The sequence below is a fragment of the Rhincodon typus genome, chromosome 31 (genome assembly GCF_021869965.1).
Source record: "Rhincodon typus isolate 14 chromosome 31, sRhiTyp1.1, whole genome shotgun sequence".
Taxonomy (NCBI): Eukaryota; Metazoa; Chordata; class Chondrichthyes; order Orectolobiformes; family Rhincodontidae; genus Rhincodon; species Rhincodon typus.
Window position 1 is genome coordinate 14234964 of NC_063362.1, and position 22880 is coordinate 14257843.

Genomic DNA, 22880 nt, shown 5'->3' on the forward strand with positions numbered 1-22880 from the left:
AAGGTGTAGAGCTGGATGAACACAGCAGGCCAAGCAGCATCAGAGGAACAGGAAAGCTGACGTTTTGGGTCGAGACCCTTCTTCATTTCTGAGTCTATTTCTGAAGAAGACCCGAAACGTCAGCCTTCCTGCTCCTCTGATGCTGCTTGGCCTGCTGTGTTCATCCAGCTCTACACCTTGTAATCTTGGGACATTCAGAGCTGTGGAAGACACTATATAAATGCTAGTCTTTCACACTTTGGCATTTACTAAAGTATCAAGGTCTTTTAATGTATTAAGTAATTTTCATTTGGAATATTTTGAATCCTATAAGGATGGAGGGAACAATTGATAAAATGGAGCTGTTGTAATGGAAGTCACATGACTGTCTTTCTTTCGTTACTAGGAGGCAGACACGGATGAGAACCAAGGGACATTGGACTTTGAAGAGTTTTGTGCTTTTTATAAGATGATGTCCACACGCCGAGACCTCTACCTTTTGATGCTGATGTACAGTAATCACAAAGACCAATTAGACTGCGATGGCCTGAAGAGATTTCTGGAGGTGGAGCAGAAGGTTAGCAGTTTGAGATAGCATCAGTCCAGAGCAAAGTGATGTGCCCTCTGCATGGATCCCCAAGTCAGAACTCAGAATGGGCTAAGAACATGCCATGAACCCATCCAAAACACGGATTGGTGTAGGCCTTGCTTGTTTAGTTGTTGCCCCATGCAGTGGGGAGTATCTCCCCTTCATTCTTCTCCGCCTGGGAGCTAACTGAAGCAAGAGGAAGAGCTTGAATTCAGAGACAGGCCTAGCAAACAAATAACTCCGTGGGAAGAGACAAAGTTGGATTTTTTTTCACACAAGCGTAAGAAATCTACACAGGTAGATTGGCAAGTATTGGTGAGAAGCGGGGATTCATACTTATTTGTGAGATGGTGGGAGGAATGATCAAGTTATTCTGGTGAGATGTGTGAATGAGGGATTTTGGCAAGATGTGGGTGAGTTTTATTGAGGGATTTTGATGTGATATAGGTGGGTTTTATTGACGGATTTTGGTGAGATGTGGGTTAGTTTGATTGAGGGATTTTGGTGAGATAGTGAGTGGGTTTGATTGAGGGATTTTGGTGAGATGTGGATGCGTTTAATTGAGGGATTTTGGTGAGATATGGATGCATTTAATTGAGAGATTTTGGTGAGATGTGGATGCATTTGATTGAGGGATTTTGGTGAGACGTGGATGCGTTTGGTTGAGGGATTTTGGTGAGATGAGGGTGGGTTTTATTGAGGGATTTTGGTGAGATGGTGGATGTATTGGATCAAGGGTTTTTGGTGAGATGGTTTTTGGGATGAATTGAAATATTGATAAAGAAACTGAGTTGAACAAATCTGGAGGTCAGGTTTCATTTTGAGAAATCGAATTGAAGAGGTTGATACCTACAGTGGGACACAAAGGAGGAAAGATGGACTGGCAGCCACATAGTGTTTTCCTGATAAATACACACACAGAAATAGGCAGATCGCGGAGCTGTTATTATATCATGTTAACACATTGGGAAATAAGTTTAGCTACATTATCCTTCAAAAATATTGGACAGAGGCAGAGTGAACGCAGCTGTCTGTTTTTAAGAAGGGCACCACCAGAGAGAGAGGGAGATAGATTCATAGGAAGTGACTAAAGCATTGGTCAAAGGTAAAGGTTTTAAAGGAGGTTTTAAAGGAAGATGACTAGATGGAGGAACAGGGGCATTTAAAAACAGAATTCAATGGAACCTTGACATTTGATGGCAAAGGCGCGAATGACTGAAGGATGATGGGATAGGATAGCATGTGCTATGGAGAGAATGCAGAAGAGGTCACATTTAGCAGAGTAACAATGGACGCACTGTGTGGCTGAATGAAGGCACGGAGAGAGAAAGCAAAATATCAAGAAGCATCAGCTCTCAGCTTGAAGTTTAAAAGTTTGACTCTGGAATGTGAAAGTGGATTGAGGTCGATAATAAGTCACACAATAAGTTTGTTTGAAGTCTGGCCTATGCAGAATGATGAGACGACTTTAAAGAAGGCACTGCCCATCATTAATTTACAATTTGCTCACTATCTCATTGTTCCAGGCATCAATGGTACAGTAGATACGAGACTCCCTACACTGTTATACATAGGGAATATGCTGAGACAGACATTTCCTATGTATTTATGGGCTGGTAATATTAAAAACAGACAGCTGCGTTCACTCTGCCTCTGTCCAATATTTTTGAAGGATAATGTAGCTAAACTTATTTCCCAAGGTGTTAACATGATATAACAACAGCTCTGTGATCTGCCTATGTCATTACCAAATTGAACAGGCGAGTGGAGTGAAATTTACTACTCAAATCTTTTAATATATTTGAATACCAACCCAACCAGCGTCCTTCAATCTGACTTGCCACTGTCTTTTCTAGTCTGCCTCTTGTGGAACAACCTATTGGCAGACATTGCACTGAAGTAGCAAACAGCAATCAGTGAATAGCTGGCGTTTCCTTATTTAAAACGTTGTCATCAGTGCACTTTGGCTGAAATCTAAGCAACTTATTGTAAGTCTTCTTCACTGACCTCACTCTTCCCCTTCCAACCAAATCAGGCTTTTAAATCCCAAGCTCAATCAATGCATTTTGATATTTCTCTTTCTCCCTCATTTACTAAGATGACAGCTTCCACTAAACGTAAAAAAGACCTTAATATCAGGCTCCATCTTGGTCACCCTGACCATATAGAGCAAACACTGCCAGCTCTGTGCCTGTTTTTGGTGTTAGCACAAGTTTCATTCCTGCTCCTTCTCGAACCACCACCCCCCAAATTCTGCCTCTGGCAGCACCCGACTGTGGGCCAGCCCCCAAGCCCACCACACTCAGAGCTGCTGACAAAAAGGGGCAGGATTTTGTGTTTTGGCTCTGCACCTGACCCTAGATTCAAATAGTGGCCTGGATATCACTTTGTGTCAGGAACAGTCACCCAACCTTGATTTGCCCCTGACTTGACCAATTGGCAGCCAATGTCTGCACTTGCCATCCAATTCAAGATGGCAGATGGACCCATGAAGCTGGGAGGCAAATAGGAGGCTCTGGGCCACTGATCCGGGATGGAAAGGAGCTGCTGCTTTCCGAGGTACGTAGGGTGGAGGGAGAGGGTGCCACCATTATTGAGTGGGACAGGTTACAGCAGGTTGAGGTGGCAGGAGGATGGAGGCCTCAACATCTGTCTGGAGCTCTGGCTGTTTAACAGCCTGCCACCAGGAGGTTGCTTCCAGGCAACTGCTGCTGTGCTGATCCCACAGAGGGCTTGCAGGCTGACTGTAAAATTCCAGTCGTTCTCTCATACGCTGTGTGAATTTGTCTTTGAATGAGTTTACTCAGCCACCTGCTGTTTGCAGAGTCATTCTGCTGTGATCTGACCTGCAGCAGTAAGGCTCAGGGAAGGATGGTATCTACAAACTGGCTGTCTGCTCAATGGCACAGAAATACATGCCCTGTTTCTGCACTCACCCTGATTCATTCACTTAAGGTCAAACTTTGACCCAGTGTCAGAAATGTTCAAAATTCAACAAACTCCAAAAACAAACATATCTATCTCACCATTTTGACATATATTGAAATTGCACCCCTACACCTCAGCGGTTCGTGCGACATCCAACCGTATTTTAAAAATAGGCGTTGTGTGACAGATGTCCACCCCAGTGATTTGAAATCTTTTTAGCTTATCTTCAGATGCTTTTTTCCTATGGGCTAGTCATCTCTGAATCAGTCCCCTGAACTGAGGAGATTCTAAACCCCCTGTTAGTATTGGTCAGCCAGGGCTTCCTGATTGACCTGGGTCAACAATCCCAATCAAGGATCTCATAGTCAATGGATCCACCTGGTTCCAATCACTACAGCCATGAACATTCCTTCCATTTCCAACATCTCTTGGTGTGGGATTTGAACCTGGAACTTCTGGCCTAGAAGTAGGGACACTCCCCACAGTGCCACAAAATCTCCTTTCTGATCTGGATTTTACTGGTTTAGTGTGACAAAACTCAGAATGTGACACATTACCGAAACAGAATTAAGTTTAAATTTTAAAAAAAGTGAAATTTGTGCATTGTTTTGAATAATGTTCAAATTTAGGATACAATTCAGGCCCATCTTCCACTTTCTTTCAGAGTTCCAGGAGTCTGTACAGTTTGTATATCACATCACAGTACAGCTGAAGAACAAATTAGAACAGCAACTTAGCTCGCTCTCTCTCTCTGTTTCTCATTTCTCCCCCCCACCTTCTTTCTCTACCCACCCCAGTCTGTTTCATCTCTCCAGCCATGTCTCTCACACTGCTTTACTCTCCCTCTCTCTTTCTCTTCCTTGGTCTTTTCCTCTTTCTTTCTTTCCCCATTTTTCTCTGTCTGTCTCTCATTCTGTCTGTCTCCCACGTTCTACCATTATCTCCATTCATTTCCTTTGATGAACACAGTTGCTTCCTTTCGTCTCTGCCTCTTGTTTTTGTCTCAGTGTCTATCAGGCCCACTATCCCTTTTTGTCTCACTGTCTCTCCCTCACTTTCTCTCTGCATGCTGATGCTACCCTCCCTTTCTTTGACTCTGTCTTATTGTTTTTCTCTCTTACTCTGTCCCTCTGTTTTTCTCTTTCCTTGTCTCTTCCACTCTCTTTTTATGTGTCTCTTTCCTATTATCATTGCCTTTTTCTCTCTATGTGTGCCTCTGTCCAACTCTCTGTACCCTTACCCAATCTTCTGAAGTGAGCCTTACCATTTGCACCATGCAGTATTCTGCGGTCAGTCAGATTTAATGGGATCAGAGAGAGTCCCTCCCTCTAACGACTATGACTTAGGGGTAGGTGGTGCAAGGTGACTTTCCAACTTGAGGTCATAGGTGACCGAGTGATGGGGGGAAGGAGGATCACCTGGAATTTAAAGTTTTCTCATATTCCCAAACAAGGCCATTTTACAAAAGGAGCCATTCCAGTAAGATAAAATTTACTTCCACATTTAGTCTTTATTAAGTTGCTGCTCCTAGATGTTCCTCAAAATGTCTCCAGAGAGATTTTGTGCCTGCTATGTGTGCTGACCACACTCCATTCCTACTGAAGTCTCAGTCTCACTTTCCTTCTGACAATGACTTTCTAAGGGACGGACAGAACCTTTGCATTAGAGATTCATCCTGGATTCTTTGGTGTTGGGTCAGGGCCTTGTCTTTATCCAGAATATGTCTTACCATTCTGCTGAGATTAAACCAAGTGAACAGCCATGGATTTTAACCCTGTCTTGCCCGATCGGGATCTGTAGAACTCTTGGCTGATTTGCACTGGGGCTCCCAGATTGTTGCACTCACCAGCCTCCCATTCTCCTCCCCACAGAGCACAGTATTTGAGTACATCAACTGGTTGATGTTGCAAGTGCTGTCTTGTAGAGGGGACATTAAATTGAGGCCCCATCTGCCTGTTCAGATAGAAGTGAAAGAACACAGGCTGCTTGGACCTGTTTGGAGAACAGGGTGTGTTCTGCTAAAGCTTGAGTCAGGATCCTCTATTAATCAAAAGCTGGTGAGACATTCATTTGTCTCATTGCTGCTTGCAGGATGTTGCTACTATTGATTTGCTTCTAAAAGTTATTCACTGTGTGAAACTGAGATGTGATGAATCCTTGCATAGACATTGTCTGTTTCTTTGTGAGATACAGATTCCTTTATAAACCAGATTGAGGTAAAACTCTTGTTGCGTTTTTTATATTCATTCATGGGATATGGGCATCGCTGACAGGCCAGCATTTATTGGCTCATCCCTAATTGCCCAGAGGGCAGCTAAGTGTCATTGCTATGGGCCTCGAGTCATATGTAGGCCAGACCAAGTAAGGATGGCAGTTTCCTTCCTTCCCTAAAGGATATTAATGAGCCGGATGAGTTTTTCCTGACAATCAGCAGTAGTTTCATAGTCGTCGTTGAATTCTTAATCCCAGATATTTGTTGAATTCAAATTCCAACATCTGCATGGCAGGATTTGAACCCCAGTCCCCAGAATATTACCAGCTCTCTGGATTAACAGTCTAAGCAATAATACCACTAGGCCATCACCCTATGGCATTATCAAACTGTTGTTTAACGTATGGACTAGAGCTAGAACTATAGTGGTCAGGGACAGATGGTAAAAATGTATGCTTACAGTACAGGATGAGGCCTTTCCATGGCATCATCTCTGTGTTGGCGCTTTGCTAGAGCAATTCAAAACTAATCTCACTCTCCCTGTAGCCTAGTTTCACTCAGTGTACATCACTTTATCGATAGTTAACCAGTAGATGTCAACATTGAACAAGTGCATATCGATTTTTAACTAATTGATATCATAATTGACCCAGTGCAAATACCAATATCTGATCAGCTTTATGGAAAGCATGCCCATTATTTTTTAGAGATTATTCTCAATGTTTGCAAATTCTACTTTTTAAAATTTTTGAATTTTGGTGAAAGCCTACCTTAAATTAGAAAGTTTTCCATTTTAGTTTATGTCGGGAATTAACTGCTTTAGAAAACTGTGCAAAGACAATTCCTTATTTTGCAATATACTCTGATTGTAGGTGTTGTTTAGTATTATAGTTGTGCCATCTTCTACCCGGACATAGTCCAATTTGAGTTCCCCTCCTCCCACTGTTAACCCATCTTCCTATCCTTTATAAATCCAAAGTATTGATTGAATTTTTCCACTCTCCACTTGGATGTCCCCTGTGCCGTAGACCTTGGTCCTTCACTTCCAATTCTCCCTTTTAAAAATTATTGCAGAGCATAAAGTGCGCACAGGGTTTAATTTGCAAGTAGTTATTATTTCTGTATTGCTTTCAGAAACTAACAGTTTGTGTTAAAATATGAGATTAATTTGAGACATAGCCATGATTAGTGTAATATACAACAACCTGGTAGCTTTAGATGAACAGAGTCCTATAGCTCTCCATGACTGTTTGTGTAAGAGACCAGAATTAGAGAAGCACAGAGAGCTCCACAGCTTGCAATCACCACCCCTGTGGTCAAGAACAACCTTATTATCTTTCTGTTGGTCGATAGACCTTAACAGTGTCAAACCTTCAGTGGCTGTGAGTAATCAGGACAACAACACTGAGCGACAGGATTAGAACCATCCCCTGTGATTAAACATCTCGCTGTCTGAGTGGAGAGCAGGCTGTGTAATGACAGACAAAGCAGGGAGGTGAATGACTGTGTAAGCCACTCTCATTTCTCGACTTTCCTAATTAGATGACCAGTGTTACAAAGGAACATTGCCTGGAGATCGTTGATAAATTTGAGCCATGCCTGGAGAACAGGAAGCAAGGGGTCCTTGGGATTGATGGTAAGCTTGCATTTTCATTCCCCCAGTTTCTTCTCTCGATGACACCTCACTGAGGCTACAGTTCCATAAGCACTGTTCTCTGATGCATTACCCAGGTAGCTATTCCTCATATTTCTAGCAGATGGTGGATGTTAGCAGACTTGTGGTCTCATCAGCAGCATCACAGGGGAACCTTGCACTTATCCCATTACCAACAGCTCATTCTCTGTCTCACATACATACACACGTAAACATACATGCACAATTACATGTTCACACAGTTACACCTAGTTTTTCCAACAATTATGTCATTTTTAAAAATAAAATCAACACTCACTGTTTATTACTCTCACCATCCTACTTTGTACAAACTGAGTTCAGATCAGAGGCTTCCCGGTTCTGATGCTCGATAACATTGTATATTCATCTATTGATTGTAAAACAAATTAGTGAATCAAAAGGAAAAAAACTGCTACCAGCCAATATTTAGAAATATTATTGATTTTATGATTTCAGCTTGGAACTCGGGGCTGCATTTAATAATCCCCTACTCCACAGGGTGGATTGACTTGGAATGGAGGGAAGTGCAGTGTGTGTAAAATTGCAGCAATGCGCTTCCCAAAAGTCTAGTCCTCACAGTGTTATATTCAACTCTGGATATTTGATCTAGTACAGTGAACCTCCAATCTCCAGCCTCCTGTTATCTTCCAGCTTTTATGTTAGTTATTGATAACCATACATAGGGATAGAAGGAGACCATTCAGCCTCTTGAATCTGGTCTACCATTCAGTCTGATCATGGCTACTTTTAATATAGCTCCATCCATTTGCCCACACTCCATATGCTGAAATATCCCTGTATAACAATGAAAGCTAATTTCAAAAATTTTAATGATTAAATCAATTAGCATCCATTACCTTTGAGAGACAGAGTTCCTCATTTCTATCTTTCTTTGTACGATGATGGGTTTCCTAACTACTGTCTTGAGAACTGATTTTAGTTAGATCCACTTATCCTTGACTCTTTCACAAGTGGAATGATTTTGTTTTCAATCCCACAGGTTTCACAAACTACATGAGAAGCCCAGCAGGTGATATTTTTAACCCTGAACATTACAAAGTGAGCCAGGACATGACACAGCCTATGTGTAACTATTACATTGCCTCCTCTCACAACACCTACCTGATGGGGGACCAACTAATGTCACAGTCCCGAGTGGACATGTATGCTTGGGTACTACAGACCGGTTGTCGCTGTGTTGAAGGTAAGATCAACGCTGCTTACTTTCTCTCGGTGGGTGGGGATGAGAGGTGTTTCAGGAAGGTATTGCCTTATATAATATTAGGTGCTAGTGTCGCTGCAGTCTTCACTATTTAACACATCCTTTCTTTTAAAAATCTGTCAGTTGTGGCTTAGTTGCATCGGATTTAGAAGGTTGTGGGTTCAGGGAACACTCCAGCGTCTTCAGCAACATAATGTAGTCTAACACTCCAGTGCTTTATTGAAAATGCGATGCTGTCCAAGGTGCTGACACTTTGTAATCCTGTTAGCCTTCTTGGATGACTGTGAAAAGTCCCTGTGATGAACAAATGGGAAGTGCTCCCCTGTATTTTGGTTGATGTTCATCCCTCAAACAACACCAGTAGAAACAGATTATCTGGTTGATAAAATATGCTATTTCTGGGAGTTTTCTGTGCACAAGTTGTTGTTGTGTTTCCTGTGTTGCTACAATGACTACGCTACAATAATGTATTTTATTGATTGTAAATTATTTTAAGAAATTAGGAAGGGTGTGAAAGCTATATAGATGTCAGTTTGTCCTTCTTATTTGGTCCAAAGGAAATAGCCTTTAATCTAATCTTCAAAGTTGCTGCTTAGAGTGTTTTATGTTTAACTTGGGCAAAAACAGATGATGCAAGACGTTATAAAGATTCTCCCTATTGTTGAAAAGCAAGCAAGGGAATGTCTACAAAGCAAATTCATGTCAAAAGATGTTACTGTCATAGCATTATCCTGTTATCTTGTGACATATGATCCATAGTCAGTGACAATTCAGTCATCACAATGCTTATTACAATGGACATTAATTTCCCCACAATAAAAGTCAGCACAAAAGGGATGCAATTTTCTAAAATCAGGATTGTCATTATAGTAAATTGGTAGCAGTTATCTTGACAACAGCTACTAAACAAGCATTGTACTCTCAGCTCTTTCAGCTATACTGTATATTAGATACTGCAGAAATGGTTGGCACTGTGTTGTATTTTGAGATTCTTTATAACTGGACTTTCCACAGAAAGGTATTCATAAACAAGAATAATTTTTTACAACAATAAAGCCAAAATGCTGCAGATGCTGGAAACTTGAAAGAAATGCAAAGGATGCTGGAGAAACTCAACAGGTCTGGCAGCATCTATGGAGAGAAATAGAGTCAATGTTTCAAGTTTGGTGTGACTGTTCTCCTTACCAGACTCAAAACATCAACTCTGTTTCTCTCTCTGTTTCTACAGATGCTGCCAGAATGATTTTTCCAGTTTGGGTTGTAGTTGCTCCCTGGGCACTTTAGTTGTAATACTGGTTCAACCTGCATTTGGTGCAAAACACACCTTGTTAAAGAAGATGAAACCAGTCCTAAAAGCAGCCACCTGCAGCATCATTAAGCAGCTCACTGATAACCAAATTGTACTGCATTTTGCAGGAGAGCACTTCCACCAGCTCCTTCTCCTAACAGACCATGGGAAAACAGGGATGAACAAGTCATAGCTAAGGATTGTGAATGCTACTTAAAACTGTGCGTGTCTTCACTTGCTGCTGGGGATGGACTGGCCTGACCGCATTTGAAGAGGAAATTTGTGGCATTTCTGGGATATTTTTAAGACTTCAGAAATGCATAGTCAACACATTTCCCATTAAAACTCTGGGGATGTAATGTAACCAATAGTGAAATAACTGCACAGAGGCCTATATCCCGTCACCCTTTATTTCCATGTGCACTGCACATGGGCTCAGAGCCAGTCCCTAGACTAAGGAGACCTTTTGAATCTCCTGTTTATATCTGTCATCCAGGGCTCCCTGTTTGGCCCAGGTTAACAACCCCAATCAAGGATCTCATAGTCAATGAGATCTACCTTAACATGGTTCCAATCACTACACATAGAAAATAGGAGCAGGAGTAAGCAATTCAGTTCCTTCAGTCTGAAACACATAGATGCTGGCTGATCTTTTACCTCTGCACCATTTTCCTGCACTAGTCACACATACCTTGATGTCTTTAATAGCGAGAAATTTATTGACCTCCGTCTTGAACATACTCAATGACTGATATTCCACAGATCTCAAGAGAGGAGAGAGAAGTCGAGAGAGACAGAGAGATGTGAAGACAATTACAGAGCTTAGGGCATAGGCAGGTGTACATGTGGCCACTATTGGTGAAACCGTTAAAGGTGGAGAATTGGAGTTGTTCCAATAGCTAGAATTATAGGAGAGCAAGTGTCTTGGAGGTTTGTAAGGCTGGAGGAGATGACAGAAATGAAGAGGACCGTGCCTCTGGATAGATTGGAAGACAAGGATTCTGCTGTCCTGTGCATGGTGTGGTCAATAAAGGCCATTATTTGATGCATTATGTTTCATAAGTGATGATGTTGTCTTCTAGTTGACTGTTGGGATGGACCAGATGGAGAGCCCATTGTTCACCATGGCTACACACTCACCTCCAAGATCCTCTTCCGAGATGTGATTGAAACTATCAACAAGTATGCCTTTGCAAAGTCCGAGTGAGTATTGAGATTCTGATGCAATGACCCTGAACTAAGTTTCACAGCAGCAGATGAACTGAAAGAAGCAGTAGACCCAATTTTAACAGAAGTTCCAAGGAACATTATGCCCCACACAGTCACATGATCCATTAACACACAGGTATAGAGAGGTCAGCTACAGAATGAAGGTCCCTCTGCACTGTCTCAACAAATGCTCCCAGGGCAAGATTTTCTGACTATTGAAAACACAGAAGCAGATTGAAACCATTGATGGTGCACCTCGCTTCCTGCTTGAAATGACAAGTTCAATCAGCAACTTCCCACCTTCTGTCTCAGCACTCCCTGAACAAACTCCCTGAGCAAGAGCTAGAATCAGGCCTCCATGGGATCAAGGAATGGGAAACATAGGAAGTCACTAACGTATTCCTTGCGTCAAATGTCATTTGTTGAACAGAAGGCTTTGCACTACACTGCTGAGAGTGGTTCACTGCTTAAGGTTCCTGCAAGTTGGGGCCCCTGTGTAGCCCTTCTACTACTGGGACCTCAGTGCAAAACCCTTCTGTCCCTGTGGTGAGACACAAAAAATAAAACACATGATCAAGGAGTGTCCTTTCCTCAGACTACGTGAAGGACTAACCAGCTTAAACTTAGCAATTGAGGAGGCAATCACTTGGCTCCAGGAATTTGCATTCAGTAAATAAATAGGTAGAGCCTGGATTAGATGAAGAGTACAGCTCCCTCAGCACTGTCTCATCTCCCATGACCCAGATGACGTGGGTCACGTAAAGCATAAAGCTCCAACCACATGCTGCAGCCCCATCTGTAAAGGCACCTCCTACTCCATTAATGTGACAGTTCCCACATTCCAGAGCTGCCCAATGTCATTTTGAAGTAGCATTGTGCTTTGAAAGTTTTTTAACTCTGTGCTGAATGTTTGGTTTGAATCTGATTTACAGATACCCGGTTATTCTCTCCATTGAAAACCACTGCAGTGTACCCCAGCAGAAAAAGATGGCCCAGTATCTATGCGAGATCTTGGGTGATAAACTTGATGTGTCTTCAGTGCATGTAGATGACATGACTCAGCTTCCTTCACCTGATAGCCTGAAGGGCAAGATTCTTGTAAAGGTGAGCAGGCAATCAAACCTTCATTACTATTTAGCAAGACTTGATGGGGCTATTACTAACATGTCTCCCACAGAGACTGATTATAGGGCTATTATATTTTATCTGAATCCAATTTGATAAAAAGAAAACTGTCAATTTATTTTTTTCTCATGTTGCTAAGGTAATGTGCTTCTTTCCTTCATCTCCACCTGTAATTCAAAGATCCGATTTAAAAGAAAAAGAATGTACTTATAAAATGCCTTTCATTTACCGAGGACATTTCAACAATGAAGTATTTTTGAAATATAGTTACCATTGTAATATAGTAAGTACAGCGGGCATTTTATGTATAGCAGGTTCCAACAACAGGCAATAAAACAATGGCCAGATTTTTGTCTTAGTGATATTGATTGAGAGTGTGTGCTGGCCAGGAGACTAAGAAATCACCAATGCTCTTCCATATGACAATAATTGCAAATTCTTTTAAAAACCTGAGGAAAAGTTTCTTTGCATGGAAAGTAGTGAAAATTTGAAGCTCGCTGCCACGTGGAATGATTGAAGTAGAGAGTTTTAATGTATTCAAAAGAAGGTTTCGTACATAAATGATGGAGAAGGGATTGGGGGGAAACAAGGGCAAGATAGGACTGAGAGGAGTCTCATGTAGAATATTGACACTGGCACAGATCTGTTAGTCCAAATGCTCTGTTTCTGTGCTGCTAATTAGGTGTAGTGTCCTTTTATTTTACCAGTGATAATCAGTAGAATGAACCCCTGGTTACTGAGTGAAAGCAATTTAATCCTTTGGTCTACTTGCCCCTTGATTTCACTTATGCCCCCAGTCTCACTCTCCGCTGATTTCATCCACACTTCAATTATTCCTTGATCATGATCCTCCTGGCTCCCTTACTTAACAGTCATCACCATGTGCTGTTCTGAAGTTATAATGTCTGTTGTCTTATGCATGGCTAGCTAACAAGTGATGAGATGGAAATGAGTACGGCTGAGACAATGAGATGTCATTGAGGTTGACTGTTATTCTGTGTACTATTTCAACTGATCTAAATCAGGCAGCGCTGGAGAGATTGGGGACGCATTGATTTATGCTCAAATGTCCATGCTTGCTGTATATTTTACTTGTAACGAAATTGATTCATACAAAAAATTGGGTCATTTAAGCAAAGTGATTTTTTTTAATAGAAACAAGGTGATTCTATTTCCCAACAAAGAAACAACAGCTGTATGAATGCAATGAGCCAGAACATGTATTGATGAATTTATTTCTTTTCTCATGGTACGCTTTCTATCCACATTTCCCCCACTCTCTTACTCTCCCTCAAACCCTGGGAGGTTTCTCTGTCAGGTTAGATGGTCGTTCCTTAGGGTTAAACAATGATAGTGAATCACATTCACCCATCACTCTTACACTCGCAGACCTGCATTGGTTTCTGGTAAGGCAACACTCAGTCCAGGTATCAAACCAGGATCTTTTGAACTGTGTTGGCCTTATTGCCTTGAGGCTAGACATGAGGAAGATTGACCTAAGGATCCAACCTTTGCTTTAAAGCCCCCTGATAGTGTAACTGTGGACAATGTGATTAGTATGACAAGGAAATGCCGCTTCTCCTTTTAAAGCTATGTACTGGGAATAGTTCCCTTCAGAAATTGTAAAACATTGCTTAATGATTCATATAATGGTAGAAAGCCAATATTTTTAAGTCTGGTAATGATGAGATTTAAAGTACTCCAATACATTGTGTATCAGCCTATGGTGCACATCTCCTCACCTACAAGGTGACTCTCCACAGAGTCCTTTACTTCCTGTTGGCATGTCTTCAACTAACAATCACTGTGAGTGAAGCTGTCTCCATGATTTATCTACAATCTGTGCTCTCCAGGTCACTCCTACAGTAGAGAGTAGGGTTTCTGACTAATCAGGTTTGACTAAGAGTTTGAGATAACAAGGTGTAGAGCTGGATGAACACAGCAGGCCAAGCAGCATCAGAGGAGCAGGAAAGCTGACATTTCGGGTCTGGACCCTTCTTCAGAAATCCTGAAGAAGTTTTCTGAAGAAGGGTCCAGACCTAAACCATCAGCTTTCCTGCTCCTCTGATGCTGCTTGGCCTGCTGTGTTCATCCTGCTCTACACCTTGTTATCTCAGATTCTCCAGCATCGGCAGTTCCTACTATCTCTCTTGACTAAGAGTTTTCAGCTTAAAGCTTCTAAAGTTTGTCTATGACCATTTTGAGTTTGTTAAATCTCTGATATTCTTCTCTCTTCCCATATCTCTCTCACTCTTCCCAATATCCTGTTCACTCCACTTTTCTCCATGCCTTTTTCCCTCCTCCCCTCTTTTCTATATATCTATAATTCCTTCTTTTCTCACTCTCTCTCCCTCTTTTCCATCTGTCATCTTTCGTCTGCTCTTTCCCTCATTCCCATCGCTCCACCTCTTTTTCCCATTCACATTTTCCCTCTCTTTTTCCTAACTTTCTCTTCCCCTTCAGCGAGCGTGAGATAGAGATACAAATATGTAGACAGATTATGGAAACATGTAGGAGCAACAGGGTGGTGGTGATGGGAGATTTTAATTTTCCCAACATTGACTGGGATTCACTTAGTGTTAGGGGTTTAGATCGAGCAGAATTTGTAAGGAGCATCCAGGACAGTTTTCTAGAGCACTATGTAAATAGTCCAACTCGGGAAGGGGCCATACTGGACCTGGTGTTGGGCAATGAGCCCGGCCAGGTGGTTGAAGTTTCAGTAGGGGATTACTTTGGGATGGCAATCACAATTCCGTACGTTTTAGAATACTCATGGACAAAGACGAGAGTGGTCCTAAAGGAAGAGTGCTAAACTGGGGGAAGGCCAACTATAGCAAAATTCGGCAGGAGCTGGAGAATGTGGATTGGCAGCAGCTGTTTGAGGGTAAATCCACATTTGATATGTGGGAGGCTTTTAAAGAGAGGTTGATTAGAGTGCAGGACAGACATGTCCCTGTGAAAATGAGGGATAAAAAGGGCAAGATTAGGGAACCATGGACGACAGGTGAAATTGTGAGACTAACAAAGAGTAAAAAGGAAGCATACATAAGGTCTAGGTGACTGAAAACAGACGAAGCTTTGGAAGAATATCGGGAAAGTAGGACCAATCTGAAACTAGGAATTAAGAGGGCTAAAAGGGGTCATGAAATATCTTTAGCAAACAGGGTTAAAGAAAATCCCAAAGCCTTTTATTCGTACATAAGGAGCAAGAGGATAACTAGAGAAAGGGTTGGTCCACTCAAGGACAAAGGAGGAAAGTTATGCGAGGGGTCAGAGAAAATGAGTGAGATTCTTAATGAGTACTTTGCGTCGGTATTCACTGAGGAGAGGGACATGACGGATGTTGAAGTTAGGGATAGATGTTTGATTACTCTAGATCAAGTCGGCATAAGGAGAGGGGGAAGTGTTGGGTATTCTAAAAGGCATTAGGGTGGACAAGTCCCCAGGTCCGAATGGGATCTATCCCAGTTACTGAGGGAAGCGAGAGAGGAAATAGCTGGGGCCTTAACAGATACCTTTTCAGCATCCTTGAGCACGGGTGAGGTCCCGGAGGACTGGAGAATTGCTAATATTATCCCCTTGTTTAAGAAGGGTAACAAGGATAATCCAGGTAATTATGAACTGGTGAGCCTGACGTCAGTGATGGGGAAGCTGCTGGAGAAGATAATGAGGGATAGGATCCATTTACATTTGGAAGAAAATGGGCTTATTAGTGATAGGCAGCATGGTTTTGTGCAGGGAAGGTCATGTCTTACCAACTTGATCGAATTCTTTGAGGAAGTGACAAAATTGATAGATGAGGGAAGGGCTGTGGATGTCATATACATGGACTTCAGTAAGGCATTTGATAAGGTTCCCCATGGTAGGCTGATGGAGAAAGTGAACTCGCATGGGGTCCAGGGTGTACTATGGATAGAGAACTGGCTGGGCAACAGGAGACAGAGAGTTGTAGTGGGAGGGAGTTTCTCAAAATGGAGAACTGTGACCAGTGGTGTTCCATAGGGATCCATGTTGGGACCACTGTTGTTTGTGATATACATAAATGATCTGGAGGAAGGTATAGATGGTCTGATTAGCAAGTTTGCAGATGACACTAAGACTGGTGGAGTAGCAGATAGTGAAGGGAACTGTCGGATAATGCAGAAGAATACAGATAGATTGGAGAGCTGGGCGGAGAAATGGCAGATGGATTTCAATCCAGGCAAATGCGAGGTGATGCATTTTGGAAGATCCAATTCAAGACCAAACTACATGGTAAATGGAAAAGCCCTGGGGAAAATTGATGCACAGAGAGATCTGGGTGTTCAGGTCCATTGTACCTTGAAGGTGGCAACGCAGGTCGATAGAGTGGTCAAGAAGGCATACAGCATGCTTTCATTCATCGGACAGGGTATTGAGTACAAGAGTTGGCAGGTCACTTTACAGTTGTAGGGGACTTTGGTTCGACAACATTTGGAATACTGCGTACAGTTCTGGTCGCCACATTACCAAAAGGATGTGGATACTTTGGAGAGGGTACAGAGGAGGTTCACCAGGATGTTGCCTGGTATGGAGGGCGCTAGCTATGAAGAGAAGTTGAGTAGATTAGGATTATTTACATTAGAAAGACGGAGGTTGAGGGGGGACCTGATTGAGGTCTACAAAATCATGAGAGGTATAGACAGGGTGGATCGCAAGAAGCGTTTTCCCAGAGTGGGGGACTCAATTACTAGGGGTCACGATTTCAAGGTGAGAGGGGAAAAGTTTAAGGGAGATATGCGTGAAAAGTTCTTTACGCAGTGGGTGGTGGGTGCCTGGAACGTGTTGCCAGCGGAGGTGGTAAGAGGCGGGCACGATAGTGTCATTTAAGATGTATCTAGACAGATACATGAATGGGCAGGAAGCAGAGGGATACAGATCCTTGGAAAATAGGCAACAGGTTTAGAAAGAGGATCTGGATCGACGCAGGCTTGGAGGGCCGAAGGGCCTGTCCCTGTGCTGTAATTTTCTTTGTTCTTTGTTCTTCCCAACTCTTTCTCTCTCGCTGCCTTTCTTATCTCTCTTCCTCCTCTCCATTTTTCTTTCCCATCTATCTTCCATTTCTTTCTTTCTCGTGCCTTTAGTTCCTTTCCAACCATTTTGTCCCTCACTCCATTTTCATTCTTCTCTTCCCATTGCTCACTTATTTACCCTTATTTTCCTGGTTCTCTCTATTAGGGAAAGAAACTCCCTGCGAATATCAGCGATGATGCTGAAGAAGGTGAGGTGTCGGATGAGGACAGCGCAGATGAAATCGAAGATGACTGCAAGTTGATGAATGGAGATGTAGGTGGAAAAATAGAAACCCAGCTCTTGAAGGGGGTGCCTCTGGGGGGAGTGGGTGTGGGAAGAATAAGACTGTTTTAATTTTATCTGCAATAATTTTGAAATGATAGGAATGGACCCTCACTACTCCATTTATCCTTTACAAATATAAAAACTAAAGACTGTAATTATTCTATCTTGCACAATCCTTTGTGCTGTTTATTAATGGTTCATATGCTTGTTGAGGTTGATGCGGGGGATGATGTAAAGACATGGTGAAGAGATGAGAAGGATTGTGAGTAACACAAGAGCAAATTGTAAGATAATTACACTTTTTTGTTAAATTCTAGATGCTGTTGGGAACCCTTCAATAATCTCAAAGCTCCTGTCAGGTTTATTTTCCTGGTTAGTGTAGAGGATCTGAAAGAACTTAAATGCTCTGATACAATGAGGAAATGTCATAGCAAAAAGTTGAGGAGCTGTTTTAAACCAACTTAAACTCTGGTGGGCCCAGCCAATGGAAGACAAGGCAATGCTATTGTGAGATTCACTAAAGTATGCATTATGGTTTGGTCTGATTTAATTAAAAATAAATATTCATCCTCAGGGTTCTTGCCAAAAATCATAAAGGAGAGGAAAGGGGAGATTTGGTGAACTGGATCTTGACCTCTGGGGTTCAAATTCAATGCAGACTGATTAAATCAGGTTCATCTCTGTGACACAGTGCATGTGCGCAACATAGTTTTGGGAAGACTTAGCTCAGTCCTAGATACTTTCTAATCAACCTGTTCAGAGATGTTATTGTACACATCCAGAGTGGATGAGACTTCAACCCAGGCCTCCAGCTGGCTTAGCTCAGTCCAATATGATCATGATCAAAAATAAAGCTGCCTCTACATCAGCATTAAATTGGCAATCTAACCAGTCAGTCTACAGAGTCATTAGCGTAAGAAATGAAGAATGGCATATTGGTGCAGATAGAGTTATGCCTTCTAGTAGAGGCTGAGGCATTTTGTTGAGCTTTAGAGGAGTATTTGGCCAGTCATCTTGCCCTGCGTTTGGCTGTGCGACACCTGTCCTGGGAGTGTTTGGTTGAGGAAGCTTTACACCTACATCTAATCCAGTGCAGCAAACTAACAACATGTGGAACTGCAGCGGTTCAATAACCCAGTTCATCCCTACCTTCTCAAGGGCAACTAGGAATGGGCAATAAATGCTGGCCCAGCTAGTGACACCACATCCCAAGAGTGAAATAAAAAAAAGTCCCAGGAGTGTTTCATAGGATAATGTAGACTCATAGGGAAGTTTGCTCTGGAACTAACTCATGCTGTACCTGAGATGAAAATTGTTTCTGTTTCCTAATTTGGAAATGGGTAAAATTGTTTTTAAAAGTCTACTTCAGTGGAATTAGACTATTGAAGTATCCTGTATTTGTAGTAAGAATGTGATCATTAAATTCTCCTCCATGGGATCCCCCCATTGTAAGGTATCCACACTTGGCCCCTGTCTATTGTCAAGAAGTCACACATGAGTCAGCTAGTCCTCTATTTCTGCCCTGTCAGTTTCATTAGAAATCCCCATTCCCTGGATTAAAGCTGCCTTGTTAGGAGATCTGAAAGAATTACATCTCATTAAATTTCCCTTCACCTTTTAGCCTGAACTGTTGCTGATTCTCAAACATTAGGTCTAATTCTGTAAAATGCTGCAGTAAAGCCCTATAAATCCATGAGCTTCCAGCCTGCCAAACATACATCTCCAAATGAGCATATTACAGAAAGCTCATGATGAGTGGATTGGGTGGATATTTAAGAACAAAAGCTGGTGTGGGTGAAAGTTTACTGACTGAAGAGGCTCTACTTTAATGACAGGGGGGACCCATATCAGCCCTTTAGATTTCCCATTGTAGGCAGTGCCTTTGTCTCGAAGTCTTTGCCGAAATTCCCTCCCCGCATTCCAGCAATAAGAATCAATATGTCAGTGATTGCATCACTATATCTTATGATACCAGAATATGGTTAAGCAGAGTTTTTTTACATTCTTGTTCTTTGTGATTATGAATAAGTATTTATTTTCTAATTTGTCTAGTTGGACTAAATTTTCCTCCAAAAGGCTGATTGAGTGTTTTGTTGATGTATTTGTGTTTCCAGTGCATAGGTGATTGCAAAATTCATATGTTACCCAGTGGGTTGTACTTTTCCCCATGATTACAGCATTCTGATAAACTGCACAAGGAACAATATTCTTAAATTGAAGGCTTTGCCAAACATAACTTGCTAGAGAAAGGAGATTTGGCATTTCTGTCTAGTTTATTATTTTATTGAAAAATAATTTCATCATAAATCACTGAATTGAAAGGTCATGGATACAGCCCTTAACAAAACAACACTTAGTGTGTTACTTACTCAAGACACAGCAAGAGTTCCATACTGGATTTTTAAAACACATTTTACTTATTTACTATATATGAAATATTAAACTGTAGCCTAATTCACTAAGAGTTTTTAACACCTTAATGGACAAGCCCCAGTTATCATAATGAACATGGTTCAGGACTCCATTGAGAAACTATTGAACAGCCAGAGAATAGAACCGCTGCAGTTAAACCAGAACATGTTGATAAGTCAGCAAGTGGGATGAATGATTCAATCCTTCATTCAAACAATCAATTACAACTCAGCATTTCCTCATGAAAATGGTCCTCGAAATGGTTTCTGTAAGGGGATCGTAAACACAGTAGTGTAACCCCCATTCAACCCCAGTCACTGTTAATTGCTTACTGGATTTCATATGGGATTCTAGATTGGTAAATCTAGAAGCTGGATAATGGTGGGAGCATGCCTGTGTGGAACATTAATACCAACTTGGACCCATTGGGTTGGTGGCCTGCTTATGTGTTGTATATTTAATGTAATTGTATGTAATTTTCATGTTATTATGCCCCATAATTTCTCTGATTCTGTATCTCTGTGTGTCTGCATTCTCTACTTAATGTTTTTTCTTCCTCCTCAATGGTGCATTCATATGAAGTGGAAGGTACTGTTGACTGAATTATCTGCATCACATCACTCTCCTCCTTTTCGTTCCCTTTGACCACCTTTTCCTTAGCATAGCAACTGTGGCAACGTTCAAAGGGAGTACTGAGGTGACTTCCCATTTGAAGAAGTGGCTGGGTGTCAGAGTGTGTCACTAAAACCATATTGTGGGGGCAATATAGAGTGAGGTGTGTAAAATTTCAACCTGGATATAGGTAGGAAAATTAACCTGGTGGACAGAGGTGGCCAAAGCAGATGATCCTGGATGACTACTGACCTCTTCTCATTGGGGAATGACAAAGACCAGTTCATCAAACCTGGCTCAATTCAAAGCAGTTCTTAGTGAATGATGTCAGGATCAGATTACATAAATATTAATAAAGTTGACAACTATCCCACAATGGGCCTGGAGTCTCCAGGAGTTAAAGCTTTATCTCCAAAACACTGTGTCCCAAACAACAAAACAAAATCCTATTAATTAATGATACAAATGTTGGCATTGGGAAAGGGAAGGCTGTTTGACGGTCAGAATTCATTCCAGAGTAAAATCAGGAAGCAAGTAAACATCTGGAATTCTTTCTCCTAAAAGGCTATGCATTTTGGGGGCCAGTGAACCTCTCAAGGTTGGTATATATGTCAGGAAAAAATATAGAACAAAAACATGTAAATGGAATTATGGAACTGATCAGTCATGATCTAATTTAAGGACAAAATAGGCTTAAAGGGCTGAAGGGCCTCCTGTTGTTCCAGTGCTCACAGAGCAATCTGTCTAGGCCAGTAAGGTAATCAAAGATCAATTTTCTCCTCTGTTTATTCCCTTGGGTGTGTTACTATTCCCTAATCCAGTCAGCAGTGAGTTGGCTTCTTTTTCTGGTTACCCTAGTGCTCCCAATGACAAACAGGTTGTCTCACCTTTCATTGTGATGTCGGTGTAGTGAAAAGTCTCATTCATTGTCTGTTGGTGTTTCTCCACCAGGCACAGATACTGTCCAAGATATGTCTGCTTTTCTTAAGAAAGTTAAATGATTTGTTGCTTAGTACCTCCTGTCATAATCTCAAGACCCAGTCTATCCAATAAGATATATCATCCAGTTATCTATCATCTAACTGTACAGTAGACAGTAAATTGTTTAACCTTCAAATGGATGGTTATCATTCCAGTTGGGTTTAGGGTGTACAGGTAGTCAATCAGCTTAAAATTAAGTCTAGTGCAGAGTCGAGGCTAAGCCATGGCATATTATTAACATGCTTCCGCAATTTATAACATCTCAGACATATATTTTAAGTGGGTTATAGATCGGCTCATATTGGTCCAATCCTTTCTACAACTGGACTCGTTGACTTTGAATTCCTGAAGATGGGACATTTTGGTTTCAGAGTTCGAGTTTGAGTTGTGTGTATTCCTATCTGAACTTTCTTTGGCTGCCAGCTTGTAATTCATGGAGCACATCAGCAGATCACCAGCATGATCTTTTATCAATCAGTGCGAAAGCTCCTTTAATTAAGGAGCACTCTGATTTAACCCACCCATTGTGAAGACTGAGAAGATTGGGTGCAGTGTTGACTTTTAATCTCCAACCAATTGTACTCTGATTTGAGGTAAATGGAAGGTTATAGGGTATAAAACCTCCCAGTCCCACAGGAGTCTCGCCCAATGAGTTAAGTTCAACTATCCCCTCTTCTGTACAGTTTTGGTAACAAAGGCAGCTATTTTTGTTGCACACATAAGCCAGCTAGACTTTAGGGAGTCATCATCTCATTGAATAAGACATCAATATGGTTATAATAGGTTTCTTGACAAACAACAGGTTATTTTCTACTGTGAATAAGACCAGTGATTTGAAAACAAACCAAGTTTGAAAATTGACAACAGAAGGAGATGTAGAAACTTCATATTCAGACTGAAGATGTCTGTACTCTCTAATTAGGGTTTAAAATGACTGTTGATTGGGTCCCGACCCAAAACGTCAGCTTTCCTGCTCCTCTGATGCTGGTTGGCCTGCTGTGTTCCTCCAGCTCCACATTGTGTTATGTCTGTTGATTTGTTTGTATGTATTTACAGTTAATCATGCTAATTTGGAACAACTTCTGGAATTTGACACTGTCAGGCTTTTGATTCACAGTGTCTTGTGCCCATCCCATTACTGTATATAACAGGCTGGTACTGTAAGGTTACTCAGCACGGACCCAACCTTGATTGTGAGGCACAGGCCTAATTTTCCATTCAGTGTTGTGGTTGTGAGACTGTTGGAGTCTGTAATAAAAACCAAAAGAACTGCAGATGCTGTAAATCAGGAACGAAAACAAAGTTGCTGGAAAAGCTCAGCAGGTCTGGCTG

General features: G+C 41.6%; 1 protein-coding gene across 1 annotated transcript in view; it reads left to right on the plus strand.

Annotated features, from left to right (window-relative positions):
* Positions 1 to 22880, plus strand: part of plch2a (phospholipase C, eta 2a) — a 129910-nt gene that overhangs the window by 42107 nt on the left and 64923 nt on the right. Inside the window, exons 4-9 of the mRNA XM_048614877.1 lie at positions 386 to 556; positions 7251 to 7344; positions 8384 to 8587; positions 10976 to 11096; positions 12035 to 12206; positions 17424 to 17531. Coding sequence (XP_048470834.1) covers positions 386 to 556; positions 7251 to 7344; positions 8384 to 8587; positions 10976 to 11096; positions 12035 to 12206; positions 17424 to 17531 — 870 coding nt within the window. The remainder of the gene's footprint in view (positions 1 to 385; positions 557 to 7250; positions 7345 to 8383; positions 8588 to 10975; positions 11097 to 12034; positions 12207 to 17423; positions 17532 to 22880) is intronic.